The sequence below is a fragment of the Etheostoma cragini genome, chromosome 23 (assembly GCF_013103735.1).
Source record: "Etheostoma cragini isolate CJK2018 chromosome 23, CSU_Ecrag_1.0, whole genome shotgun sequence".
NCBI classification, from domain to species: Eukaryota; Metazoa; Chordata; class Actinopteri; order Perciformes; family Percidae; genus Etheostoma; species Etheostoma cragini.
The window spans coordinates 4,429,660-4,442,116 of NC_048429.1; the positions used below are offsets into that span (position 1 = coordinate 4,429,660).

Below are 12,457 nucleotides of genomic sequence, written 5' to 3' on the forward strand. Positions count from 1 at the left end.
GTCACTTGGGACAAATAATCCGCTGCAAACCACTGTAAAAATTCCAAGTTGTTCATCCAATTTCATTTTAACGTTTGGTAAGAAATGGAATAACTGCAAGGCAACACAAAGGGTTTCTGGGAAAGTGCATGATGTTTCCAGAACTGTGGAAAACACTGCTCTGCATGTATAAATAGAAACAGAGGGCCTGAAATATCAGATGGATGAGTTACTCAACCAGGGGCACTTGTTTGCGTGGGATATTTCCAGGGGGTCAGCTGGATTATGGGTATTTACCAGCAGCATGGATGATGGCAGTGAAGAAAAGACATGTGGACTACGCAACACCATCTGAGAGGACACAGTGCTGCTGCAGCCCGTGTCGGGTGACAGGACTGCACAAGCTGCTGCTGTGATGACACCCTAAACAAGTGACTCAGCTTATTTAATTATAATCTTTACAAAACAAACCCAGTTATGTTCATAAATATCCTCAAACAAGCCCTTAAATGCATTCCCTGGTCAGTTCAAGCGGAGGTCTCTGCATTGTTAATAGGAGCTGGGTTATGGATGCCACCCTGAGGACCCTGAGAGTTTAACATTAATGCCCCATCTATAGCAAACAAATTGATTTGTGATGGAAATGAGCTTCAACTCAGTTCACAAGTAAATACCAATGATTTCGCCTTGTTTTGTACATTAAAAGACATGCCACAGGCTAAATAGCCCTTTCTGAACTTTCTTGGTGATCGTGGGGCTAAAACTGTAATATTCATTTCATGCCTATGTCCCAGCCCCAAAATAACAAAATGTAGGCCTAAACATTATTTCAAAGCATCTCCCACATATCTTTGTATACATATTTTGTACGATTGACATTGTATGTAGGCCTAGTAGGGCCAGTTATGTGTTTTTATTGTGTCCCAGTGTCCAAGCTCCTCCTGCATCAACTACATCCAGTTCATGGTGCGCCTTCCTCGAGGGTATTGTGGCTTTCTCTAAGGAGGCTTCCCTCCCTTTACGTGACCCCGGATGACGTCGCTCAGAATTGAATCGTAGAAGCGGGTTCTTCACCTGCAGGAAAACACTCGGGAGCAGGAGAAACGCGGGGAAGTTTACCTTTTAAAAATAACAATAACTACAGCAGCAATGCACTTTCAAATAAAACATCTAGTGCGCCTGAACCACTGCGTGGCTGTTGAACGCGAGAGGACACTCTGGAAAACAGTGCGGGCTGTGTCCGCAGCAAAACAACGTGGCGTAAGACAAGCAGGATCGCATGCGTCTGCAGACATCCAGAAGCATTTCGCCCTGCAGTGCAGCAGAAACTATGCATCCGACACGGCGTACAACCGAGCCTTCGCCTCAGCCAGGGACAACCCCGAGGAATTCTGGGGCGAGGTGGGACAGGATATAAACTGGTTTGAGCCGTGGAGTAGAACTTTGCACGTTGAGGATCCAGTGTTTCCAAACTGGTAGGTTGTCAATGTTACAATCGAACAACACAGCAGTGAACATTGTTTATGCAACACTTCTATATAAGATGTGTATAAATACATCCAAAGAAAACACGTTTGCTTATAATATGGCACTTTACTCCAACCTATCTCCTAAAAAGTCCGATTCCATGATTTGGGTTCAATTCTCCCAGCCCCATTGTGCCATACATGTTGCGCACTTGTTTTGTTGATTCATTTGATTACACTTAAAATAAATATCTGCCATTCTGCAAAAACTACATTTCAATTGTGGGGAAAATGCAGACATGTTTCCATCTAATTCAGACTGGAATAAAAACAATTACATGTAGTTTATTTTTCTTTTAAAGTTTAAATGGCGGTTGGCAAAGTGTCTTAAAGGTGCATTACAGTCACCTACCACACATGCAACTAGGTCTGGATACATTTTATTCAATGCAGCCGAAGTGCTATTTCTCATTTGCTTTGTTAGAAGTAAGAAGAAAATTATAATTGTAAATATTAAGTAACGGAAAAAAAAGTGATTTATGAAATTAAAACAAAACATTGACGGTTGCGAGTCTTACAAGACAAGCTATCATTATAATAAGCATACTGGCTGCCATCTTTGTTTGGCTTTGTATCTTTTTGCTGGGTAAAAATAAGGATTCCTTTCTTACTTTTGGGTAGAGGATGTTTGAAATGTCTTCAAATATAGTTAGTAAACGACTTCCTGTCTGTGTCTTGTATTTGTCATTGAATAAAGTATTGCTAGTTTGGACTTTAAAAAAAGTTAAAAACAATGTTTTGAGAAAAATGTATTTAAGTAGGCTGCAGCCAAGTTAGAAAAAATATGCATTCTCTTATTCTTCATCTCTGTGAGGAGGTCAAGACCGGCCCTCTTGTCTCTCAGCTTCCCCCTCTGTTCCTTTGACTGTAAATAATTGATCAGGTCAAGTCTGGCATTTAACATATAGAAAGAAGCCTTTTTCTTCACAGCAGGAAGTAACCTTCTGTCTCCGACCCCCTAGTGTCTTAGACTAGGCTAAGACTATAGAATAATGATTCATTTTCAATTCAATTTTATTTATATAGCGCCAAATCACAACAACAGTTATGTCTCTGCGCTTTTCATAAAAGAGAAAAACTCTTTTAAACTTCCTTCCTTTTAAGAGGTGGAAACCTCGAGCAGAACCACGGCTCAGGGTCTGCCTTGACTGGTTGGGGGTGAGAGAAGAGACGGACACAGAGAGAGAGAGACGTGGAGAATTGCAGCGGAGGGTGATTAACTGTATTTTTGTTAGATTTTCTTATTTACATGATAGCTTTTGATCTGTCTCCGGGAGGAATCCCCAATGTGCATGTTAGTGGTTTGACCCATACTTTTCTCAGGCAGCAAAGACAGACACTGAGATGCCCTCAACATGTTACCATGCCAACAACCTTCCAATGAGAATGGGTTTAAATACACCAGGTGAAAAGGAACCGCTCCCAGGTGCAGGGAATCAATGTGTGTGTGATTTTAGAAATATCCAGGACTGATCTAATGTGACTCCATCAGGGAGAAGCATGGATCAAGTCCGCTCTCAGCTGCAGTGTTAACATGTTTTATGTCGTAATAATATTTGTCACATTAACTTCATCATGCTGTTTCATTAAACCTTGTGTTAACCCTCATGTTGTCTTTGTCATATCAACTTCATCATGCTGTTTCCTAAAACCTTTTGTTAACCCTCATGTTGTCCTCGGATCAAATTGACCCATTTTCCTATATCAATGTTCTTTTTAACTACCCCAAATAACATGATTGATTCCACTCAACGTTCTTTGGCAAGTACAGATCTCTAATTTCATTAATTTGGGGGTTTCTTACTCAATTTTATAGCATTTGAAAAAAGAATTGAAGTGGTTTTGAAATTGTTTTGAGTAAAAGTTGACATCTGTGGTTATCCATCACCATACATTCCTTTAATTTTTAGTCTAAATAATTCCTAATTTCTGCTTTTTTAACTCAAACCTTAGATGTAATTTCCTATAAATGAGGGTAATTGACCATAAATTCCACAAAAATGTAAAAATGAAGTTAATAAGTTAGTGTTACGTAGTGTTGAAAACATAAAAAAAAGTGACAAACTTTGTAAAAATTGTTGGAAAAAGGGATAAACGTAAGAAAAAGTTAAAAGCATTGATTAAAAAGTGTCAACAAAAGGGTTGATTTTCAGTTTTGATGGGTAGACAACACAAGGGTTAATTGTCCATTGGATCTTCAGCCTCTCTCTCTTTCTCTCTCTAACTCAGAAAAGGCTCATCAGGCATGAACTGGGGCTAACGTTACACTTTATACAAGTTTCAAATATTACTTTAAAATAATTGAAGTTCTTGTATTTGAAGTCCAAGTACATTATGATGGATACAAGTTCTGTTTTTGTGGGTAAATTTACCAAGCAAATGTGTTTAAAATGCACACACGTTGAGAATAATGGGAACTTGAAAAGGTTTTTTTTCTTGTTTGTGTATTTGATGTGTGGGGTTGTCAAATATCCCATGTAGTCTGGTAGAAAGAGCCAGAGCTGCCTGAATCTGGTACAGTTATGTTAAAATGCCACGTGTCTCCCTGGCTTCCAAAACAGCAGATTCCAGACACCATCTGCTCAGCCTGCTTCCTGTTCTTTATCCATATGCACACGACCAGAATGAATTGAAACTGTCGCTTTATCAAGTGCATTGATATGTGTTCTGCTGGCGAAAGCAATTGCCCATGTTTAAGCTTGAAGTTCAAGCTGTGTCCCTACCAGCCCAAAAACTGCACTTCAGAACAATATAGAAATAAGTTGTTTGAGGCGGTGGCCTATTTTTTTCCACCTAAATGGATTTTAGTTGCATATTTACAAACTTACAGCATATTTACTGTAAATGTTTAAAACCATATGTTGTCTATATCTGATTTTTAAACATTGTTGCCTGTTGGTTGATTGTGTTGGTCTCTGTCAGGTTTGTTGGAGGGAAGTTGAACATGTGCTACAATGCTGTGGATCGTCATGTAGAGAGCGGCCGTGGAGAGCAGCCTGCCATCATTTATGACAGCCCAGTGACTGGAACTAAACAGATCATCACTTTCAGGGAACTTCAGGACCAGGTAAATAGTATTATTAGAAATGGTATTATTAAAGGCAGAAGTCACAGAACTCAACAGCGTAAACAGCTGATCTACATAGCCAGGACTGTTGAAGAAATGAATTGTGGGACATGCAAGTAACCTTTAGTTGAATTTTGAGCATCCCTGTTACCATGATGATAAAAACATTTTCTATCCATTAACTGAGACAGCTGGCCAAGATTTTCTGTCCAGGCTGCGACAAGAAAGGGAATTTGTTAACTTGATAGACATTTGGGCAGATGCTTCATCTCAATTATGACGCAATAACATGTACTATAATGAAAATGTGAAATTCACCGGTCTTTGCCCCAGGGCAAAAAGACACTTCAATTAATTTGATTTATTTTAATTTACAAAAAGAGTTATTTCATTTGTCAGATTATGTCCAATTGAAGGCAATACGTAACATGTTTTGGAATTATAACTCAAACACCATGCACAATATCCAAAGAACAAACCCACATCCACAGCTGGTCTCTGTTACCATCACTTGTTTATGTTGGTATGTTATAGTAGCCATGAACAAAATCTAAAAAGGATATTTGAAAGAGAAACCTAGCTAAATGCATGTTAATATTAAGTTCTCTGAATTACCTGCTCTGTGTTTTGATCTAGGTGTCCAGGTTAGCAGGCGTCTTCGCGAAGTATGGGGTACAGAAAGGAGATCTGGTAGTCATCTACATGCCTATGGTGCCACAGGCCATGTTCGCCATGTTGGCCTGTGCCCGGATCGGTGCCCCCCACAGCCTCATCTTTGGAGGCTTCGCTTCCAAAGAGCTTTCTGTCCGCATTGATCATGCCAAGGTTAGACAATCTTGTTATTCATATTGTGGTTGATATATATCTTTTCATGAGCCATGACAACAGGTCTACAATCTTTATTAATTCAGTGGCACTCTTTAGTACCTTGACCACTCATTAAAAACTGGTGGGAGGGTGAGGTGATGACTCTGTTCTTTTTATGTGCTTATAGGAAGCAGGGCAAAAACATTGCTGCAACTAATACTTTTTTCCAATTTGCATTTTCATATGCTTTTAGTAATGTGCACCATTACACCTGCACAATATATCCAAATCAATGAAAGCCCTAGAGGTGCCTGAGGCTTCCTTGTTTTTATAACCTCAAAATGAATCATTCAGAGTGGAAAGCACTTGGCTTGCCTTTTTTCTCTCTCGCAGCCATAAAATAAAGAATGATGGCAACACAGCGTTTTAATGAATCCCATGCAACTTCTAGGCAAGTCCCGCCCTACGAAGCGGCCCGATAAAGGTTAGGAAAGCGGACTGCTTAGGGGTTAGGACCTGAACAAATCTGGTTCTGTTCCCTTGCATGTACGCTTGGCCAATAGGAGTGTGTGAATGGTATTGAAGGACAGGTCTTGCCTGGAAGTTGCGTAGGTTCCATAATAACGTGTCAATACAATTTGCCCGGATATATTTAACAGGGCACTGGAAGAATTATTGGACCAGTCTGACGTGTTGATAGAGACTGTGGAGAGCATGATCTCTTTTCCCTGTTGTGTTTATATGCACATATAAGGAAATACAGTATTATTACCTTTTTCCCCCAGCTACTTAAATCCAATGTTTAAACTCTTACTGTTGAGGAACTCACTAGAAGACACTTAATATTGAGGTATTGTTGACTCAGTTATTTTCAGATGAATAGGTGATAGGATCTACATACATAATGAACAACAACATGCTTTATAGAAATTAATTTTCCTTTGCAATTCATCAGTAAAGCAGACAAGAGGCAAGTGAAAGATCTTTAGCTTCTCTGTAGACATTGCAACGACTACTGGGGGTGAAAAAAAAGCTACAACTGAGTGTCCCATTTAGGGGCCCTCTCCTTCAAAGTTGTGGCGTATGTGCATCAAACTTTAAAATCTAAAAGGTTACAGGAAATAAAACCTGTAGGAACACTTCAGGTGTTTTAATCCTGTTATTTAATATATAATTATTATCACACACGTGGTTTCACACACGTGTTAAAATGGTTTATGTGAACTGAATTTGGCGGTGACTGAAGGGTTGCAATAGGCAACAGACTCATATCATGAATACCGGTTAAAAATGCAGCTAAACCAGTATTCAAGCTAGGTATGATGGGAGTACTAGATTCTGTTTCCCATATAGCCACATAAACGTGATGCTGTAAGTTCTTGACATTTTTTCACAATGACATTCTCCCCTGATTTCTTTATTTCTCAGCCCAAGCTGATGGTTACAGCTTCATTTGGCATCGAGCCAGGCAGAAGAGTGGAGTACATCCCCCTGGTGAAGAAGGCCCTGGAGCTGAGCACTTATAGGCCTTCTAAAGTCCTCATCTACAACAGGCCCAACATGGTAAGAATCACAAAGCGTCATAAAGCTTAATATGGCAATGTGGTGTCGTTTCGAAACCTGCTTTCTTTGTGACACAATATAAAAGTATCTGACATATGGCAGCCATATGTACACCTGATTACTTTAGTCACTGTAAAGCTGCTGTTGGGAGAAAAGCTTTTCCCAAGCCTGGTGGTTCCAGTGTTTTTAAGATATAATAAAGTTTTTAATCAACTAAATTCAAAGCGTAATATTTTAAAGGATTATTGCCAAAACCCGTGTCAAAAGATGAAATGAAGTATCCCTGGTTTAAGTAGATAAAAGAAAGTGGAAAAATTGTGTAATGTGTGTTTGCAGCTGAGGAATGGAGGTTGGTGCCTGTCACAGTTCCAGATTAGAAGCAGGCTGAGCAGGACTGAATGGTTATACAGTGCAACACATAATTATGCAATATAGAAAGGCCTGCACAATTAATCGTTATAATAATTGCGATCTCTATTCACCCTGTTCACAATTTAATTTTCAAATAATTTTGAATTGTAATTTTGATTTTTAAAAAATTTTAATGACTTTGATTGTCATTTAATTTTTACAAGCCGACTGCATCACACACGCTACTACTTTCTTCTGTTAGTTTTAAACATAGGTGGTAAAAAATAGGTTTTAAAGCGCTGCGATGCTCTCCTTTCTCTTTATTGAAGCCTCTATGTTTGCAGGCTTGTGGTGATGCATAATGTGCTATAGGTGCAAGAATAAATCTGTTTGGTAACGCCAATTTGTTTTGTTTTGTCATGGTTCACGTATGCAATGAATATTCCACAATTGTGAAGGCCTAAATATAGGCCTAGAAATATGGATTTTTCTGGAAATTGATTGCACAGTGTTGCTATTATTCTTCACAAATCGTTTTTCTGGCCACCATGTCTCAGTTCAAATTTGTTATCAGTTACACCATGTACCTCTGTTTGACTCGCTGTTCTTAAATTAACAGTACACAATGGATTTGATCTGGATGTATTCTCTAGTGTTATCTATCAGTGAATGATCTGTTGAATTAAGAGATTGTTGCATTTGCTTGGAAAAGAAATACATGGTGTACATGTATCCATAATGAAAGTTGTCAATAGTTTTCACAGGAAATTCTGCAAAAAAAATCACTCTTTTGAAATTATATGAAGCACCACTTAAAAGGTGGTTGCGGCTGCTTCATCCATTACCGCATTCAGTGAGCAAGACATTGTGGTTCTGTGAACACGGCTTCCAGCATGAAAGCCTTGTTGGATCAGCTATGTTTTACTGTTGCTTGGCTTTGAATAAAGCAAGTAAAAAAAGGGATGTATTTCAGACAGCTGGAGGATCTAATGGGCTGTCTGTCCTCTGCCTCGAGAGCCTGTGTGATATTCAATGATGTCTTAGTCTTGAGCTCCTTCTCTGAGAACCTAAGAAAGAAATGATCGGAACCTTGATTTTAGCCTCCTGGGAGGATTTAAATGTTAATGAAATTAAAGTATCAAAGAGATTTGAAATGAGACAAACGTCAGAAGAAGCTGGATATGTAAGGGGCATTAATCTTTGACCTGAAATTACCCCTATTGGTGACTTCAAGGGATTAGGACTGATGGGGGTCTATGTAAAATCTATATTTATTTTACTTGAAGTGAAACTGTATACTCTGATTCACTTGTAAAGCAAGCAAGTAGTAGTGAGTTTTTGTGTCTACACCCCCCCCCCCCAACACAAATCTAACCACCTGAGTCAATAAGTCATAGTTTTTGAACACCCAGAGATTTAACGCTATAGAGCAGCACAATCTTCACTTAAAACAGTTTATAGCAGTTTTTTTAAGAATGAAATTTAGTATTTTTTTTTTTTTTTTTTTAGGAAAAAATACCAATGATACCGGAGTTGGGTCTGGACTGGGAGGAAGAGATGGCCACAGCTCGGCCGCATGACTGTGTTTCTGTTCCCTCCAACCACCCCCTCTACGTCCTCTACACATCCGGGACCACTGGAACACCAAAGGTATGGACATAACAGGGTTGTGATCTGCAGCAGGTGGAAATCCACACCTGATTGTTGGTTTAGAGATGTCCTCCAAACATACACTGTCATGTAAAACGAGTTATAGGATTTACGTTTGGCCCCGTTTTTTAAAATGCTCTCAGTTCTGTATAGAGCTTTTGTGTGACTCATCTGCTCTTTGACTCTGCAAAACAATCCAGGCCCAATCCAAACACCATCACCGTGACATAAATAAGACGGAGCATTTCCACAGCTGGAGCTGGAGCTCATGCTGGAGGAATTGCCTGCAGGAAGTTTCTTTCCTTTCAAATAGCATCATTTTGTCTTTGACCAACAGATGATATACAATTGTCTACCTGCTGGCTAGTTCCTGAGCTTAATGGTGGCATTATTGCTAGTTTTTTTTCTATGTGAGTTACTGTGACTATCCCGGTTATTGCCGTAGGGAGACCATAAGTTTGAGAAAATCTCTGTAATTTGAGACATGAGGACTTGAAGGTATAAAAAATATTTACACAGCAATGTTAACTCCTAAAAGCCAAAAATGTGAGTCAGTTTGAGAAGTAGTCATTTAAAAACAAAATACCATCCCCTTCACTACAGCATGGCTCAGCGGCTGTGTTTAGATTAATATTCAACGTCTGTCTCCGCGCCTAGTGCAATACCTGTCACTAGTCTGATGTTTTTCTTATCTCGTCCCCCAGGGTGTTGTGCGAGACACTGCAGGCTATGCTGTGATGCTGAAATGGACCATGTCAAATATTTATGGACTCAGTCCTGGAGATGTAAGGCAATAAATCAGTGTCTTCTGAGTTAGAGCTGTGTTTGAGAACAAAGAGCATGCAGTCAGCATGGAGATTGTTCTGTACTTGAAAGAGGACTCAATCAGCATTTAATATTTATGGTATCTTTAATAAGTAATATTACTTGTGTTTTCTTTTCATTTACATCATTTGTACAACAGTATATATTAGATTTACATTTAAAGTGCCATCAATTATCCCAAGTATTATATTTTTAAAAGAGAATTGAAAGAGTGTTCACAGAATTCTCTTCAGTAAATAAGCAACAATCAATGCACTTTGTTGTTTGACAAATTGAAACCACAGTATCTGTACACATTTCACTTTTCTTTTTTTTCTTTTTTTAACCTGTTGCAGGTTTGGTGGGCAGCGTCAGACCTCGGCTGGGTGGTCGGCCATTCATACATCTGCTATGGTCCTCTGCTCCATGGTAACAGCACTGTTCTCTATGAGGTATGTCCCCGTAGACAAGGTTTAATATCTTAAACTAACAACAGCAGTATTGCAAACAACGAGAAATATCAGAAAATGTGCAATAAACACTGAGTTGTACAACTTACAAAGCTGTACGAGTCAGGTTTTAATGTCCGCTGAATATCTGCCTTTATTGGCTCTGCAAGCTGAATGCATCCATATTTGGTTAAGGACTCCGGTTTATGTGGACTGGGACTCTGTTTTACCCTGTTGCCATGTTTGACTCTGGCTGCTACAGTCCATTGTCAAGAGACTGCAGCTCTCTCTACTCTAGTTTTTTACTACTTTTCTTTTTTCTAGACTAATGCCAGTCATTGTGCACATGCAGTTTATGACCTCCCACACTGGCGGTAAAAATACATGTCAGCTCGCGGAATCACTCTGGTGAAAGAGTGTAATGTTTTAAAAGCAACTGTATTGAAAAGAGTCTTTAGCAGTAGTGCAAAAGCAGTATTTCAAAGTTGGTTATCATACTGAAATTGAACATTGGCGACGTGGTGTAGTTTGTTTATAGCCTAACGTTAGCTTTTTACTCCTGGCGATTGTATTTACGCTTCAAAATCATAGAAGTGGAGTTCATTTGTGAAGATTATCATGTTGAACAAAACATGCAAGTATATAAACTTTTGTTTGCCACAGAGCTTATTTTATGCAATAATAAAAAATAATCCAGTGTAAACGTACCATTAGCTTTTTGTCAAGGGAACCTTTTAAAGATAAATGGTTAAGGAATAAACAAGCGTTAATGAAATATTTGTATTATTTTGGACAGCCAATTGATACCCGATTATTATAGGTAATTGGGTTTTGCTTTGTGAGTCCACTATCCATTGGCTAGTGGAGGACAATCTTTCAATGCGAGGTATTTATTATGTGGAGGGTTATTAGCATGTCACAAAATCTGTAGACCAGGCCTAAGAGGGATGTTTATCTGTTGAGGGACACTCATTACATTAGCACTTAGACTTTCTCTCACCTTTAGGAAGCAGAATTGCTGGGCAATTAAATTAATCTGCCTTCCTCAAATCAATGTTTGAGTCCAGCCATGGTGGTTTGTCTCACATGGCTCTTGGGGTAACAGCCCGTCTCTCTTCAGGCATGATGCTGCCAACTTTTTGTCTTTCCTCTAATCAATACACAGGCACAAATATTTATTCAGAACCAAAATGACACCCAGAACTCACTCCTGCTGTTTACCATCCTCATTAATCTGCAGTAGTCTTCTCACTTTAGGGACAGACAAGTTGACCAGAACCACAGTGAGTATTGCTGTTGGAATAATTTGCCTGCGGGCTTCTTTTGTCTGTCTTTTCTTCCTGACAAACAATACTAAATCCGTGGATTTCTGGGCCCATCTGTCTGGAAGGCAGAAGCCCCTCCAGTTCAAATAGCTGCTCTATGAATATTCATGTTTTGTAGTTCCCAGTTGAAGTGGGTTTTTACTCTGTGTAACATTAAAGAAATACTGCTGGGAGGTTTTTTGAGCTTCCACAATAATCTATGTATTTTCTCTGTTAGCTGTCCGTCATATGATTCACATGCCTGCATTCATGTTACAGTTTGTATACTAAACCGTTTTTGCTATATTGTTTGTTTTACAGGGTAAACCTGTGGGCACTCCAGACTCTGGGGCTTTCTTCCGTGTCCTCTCTGAACACGGCGCCACTTCCTTGTTCACAGCACCCACCGCCATCCGAGCCATTCGCCAGCAGGACCACCATGCTGCAATTGGGAAAAGATACCCCCTGTCCAGGTAGACAGCAGCACTTCACACAACAGGAAATTGTTGACCAAGACTAAACAAACTGTTGATTATTCTGTAATTAACGGTTGATCAATATATTAAATCAACACAAGTTGATTGATGATAATTGAAACCATCTTTTAAAGCAACATTTGTTGGTTTCAGTATCTCAACGGTGAATATTTGCTGATATTATGGGATTGTAATTGTAAAAAGCAAATTTGGAGTTTTTACCATAGGCTAGGAAAACTTATGAAGGCAATTGATCACTATTTTCCAACACTACAAACTACACGATTGAATAATATACTTATATTATTAGAATTATTTAAGTGGTTGTTTTCAATGGAGATTGAATATAAGAGAAGCTAAAAAACACCTCATATACATTGGGGCTCAAAAGTTTGGGCACTCCAGGTCAAAAATTGTATAAATCTGCATAAATAACCCAAGGAAAGATATATATATATATATATATATATACATATATATA

At 38.9% G+C, this 12,457-nt stretch overlaps 1 protein-coding gene across 1 annotated transcript in view; it reads left to right on the forward strand.

Moving 5' to 3' along the window:
- Positions 1 to 933: 933 nt before the first annotated feature.
- Positions 934 to 12,457, forward strand: part of acss3 (acyl-CoA synthetase short chain family member 3) — a 43,731-nt gene continuing 32,207 nt past the window's right edge. The window contains exons 1-8 of the mRNA XM_034863573.1: positions 934 to 1,454; positions 4,428 to 4,572; positions 5,209 to 5,397; positions 6,808 to 6,942; positions 8,803 to 8,943; positions 9,648 to 9,728; positions 10,104 to 10,199; positions 11,822 to 11,973. Of these exons, the coding sequence (XP_034719464.1) occupies positions 1,129 to 1,454; positions 4,428 to 4,572; positions 5,209 to 5,397; positions 6,808 to 6,942; positions 8,803 to 8,943; positions 9,648 to 9,728; positions 10,104 to 10,199; positions 11,822 to 11,973 (1,265 nt within the window). The 5' untranslated portion in view covers positions 934 to 1,128. The remainder of the gene's footprint in view (positions 1,455 to 4,427; positions 4,573 to 5,208; positions 5,398 to 6,807; positions 6,943 to 8,802; positions 8,944 to 9,647; positions 9,729 to 10,103; positions 10,200 to 11,821; positions 11,974 to 12,457) is intronic.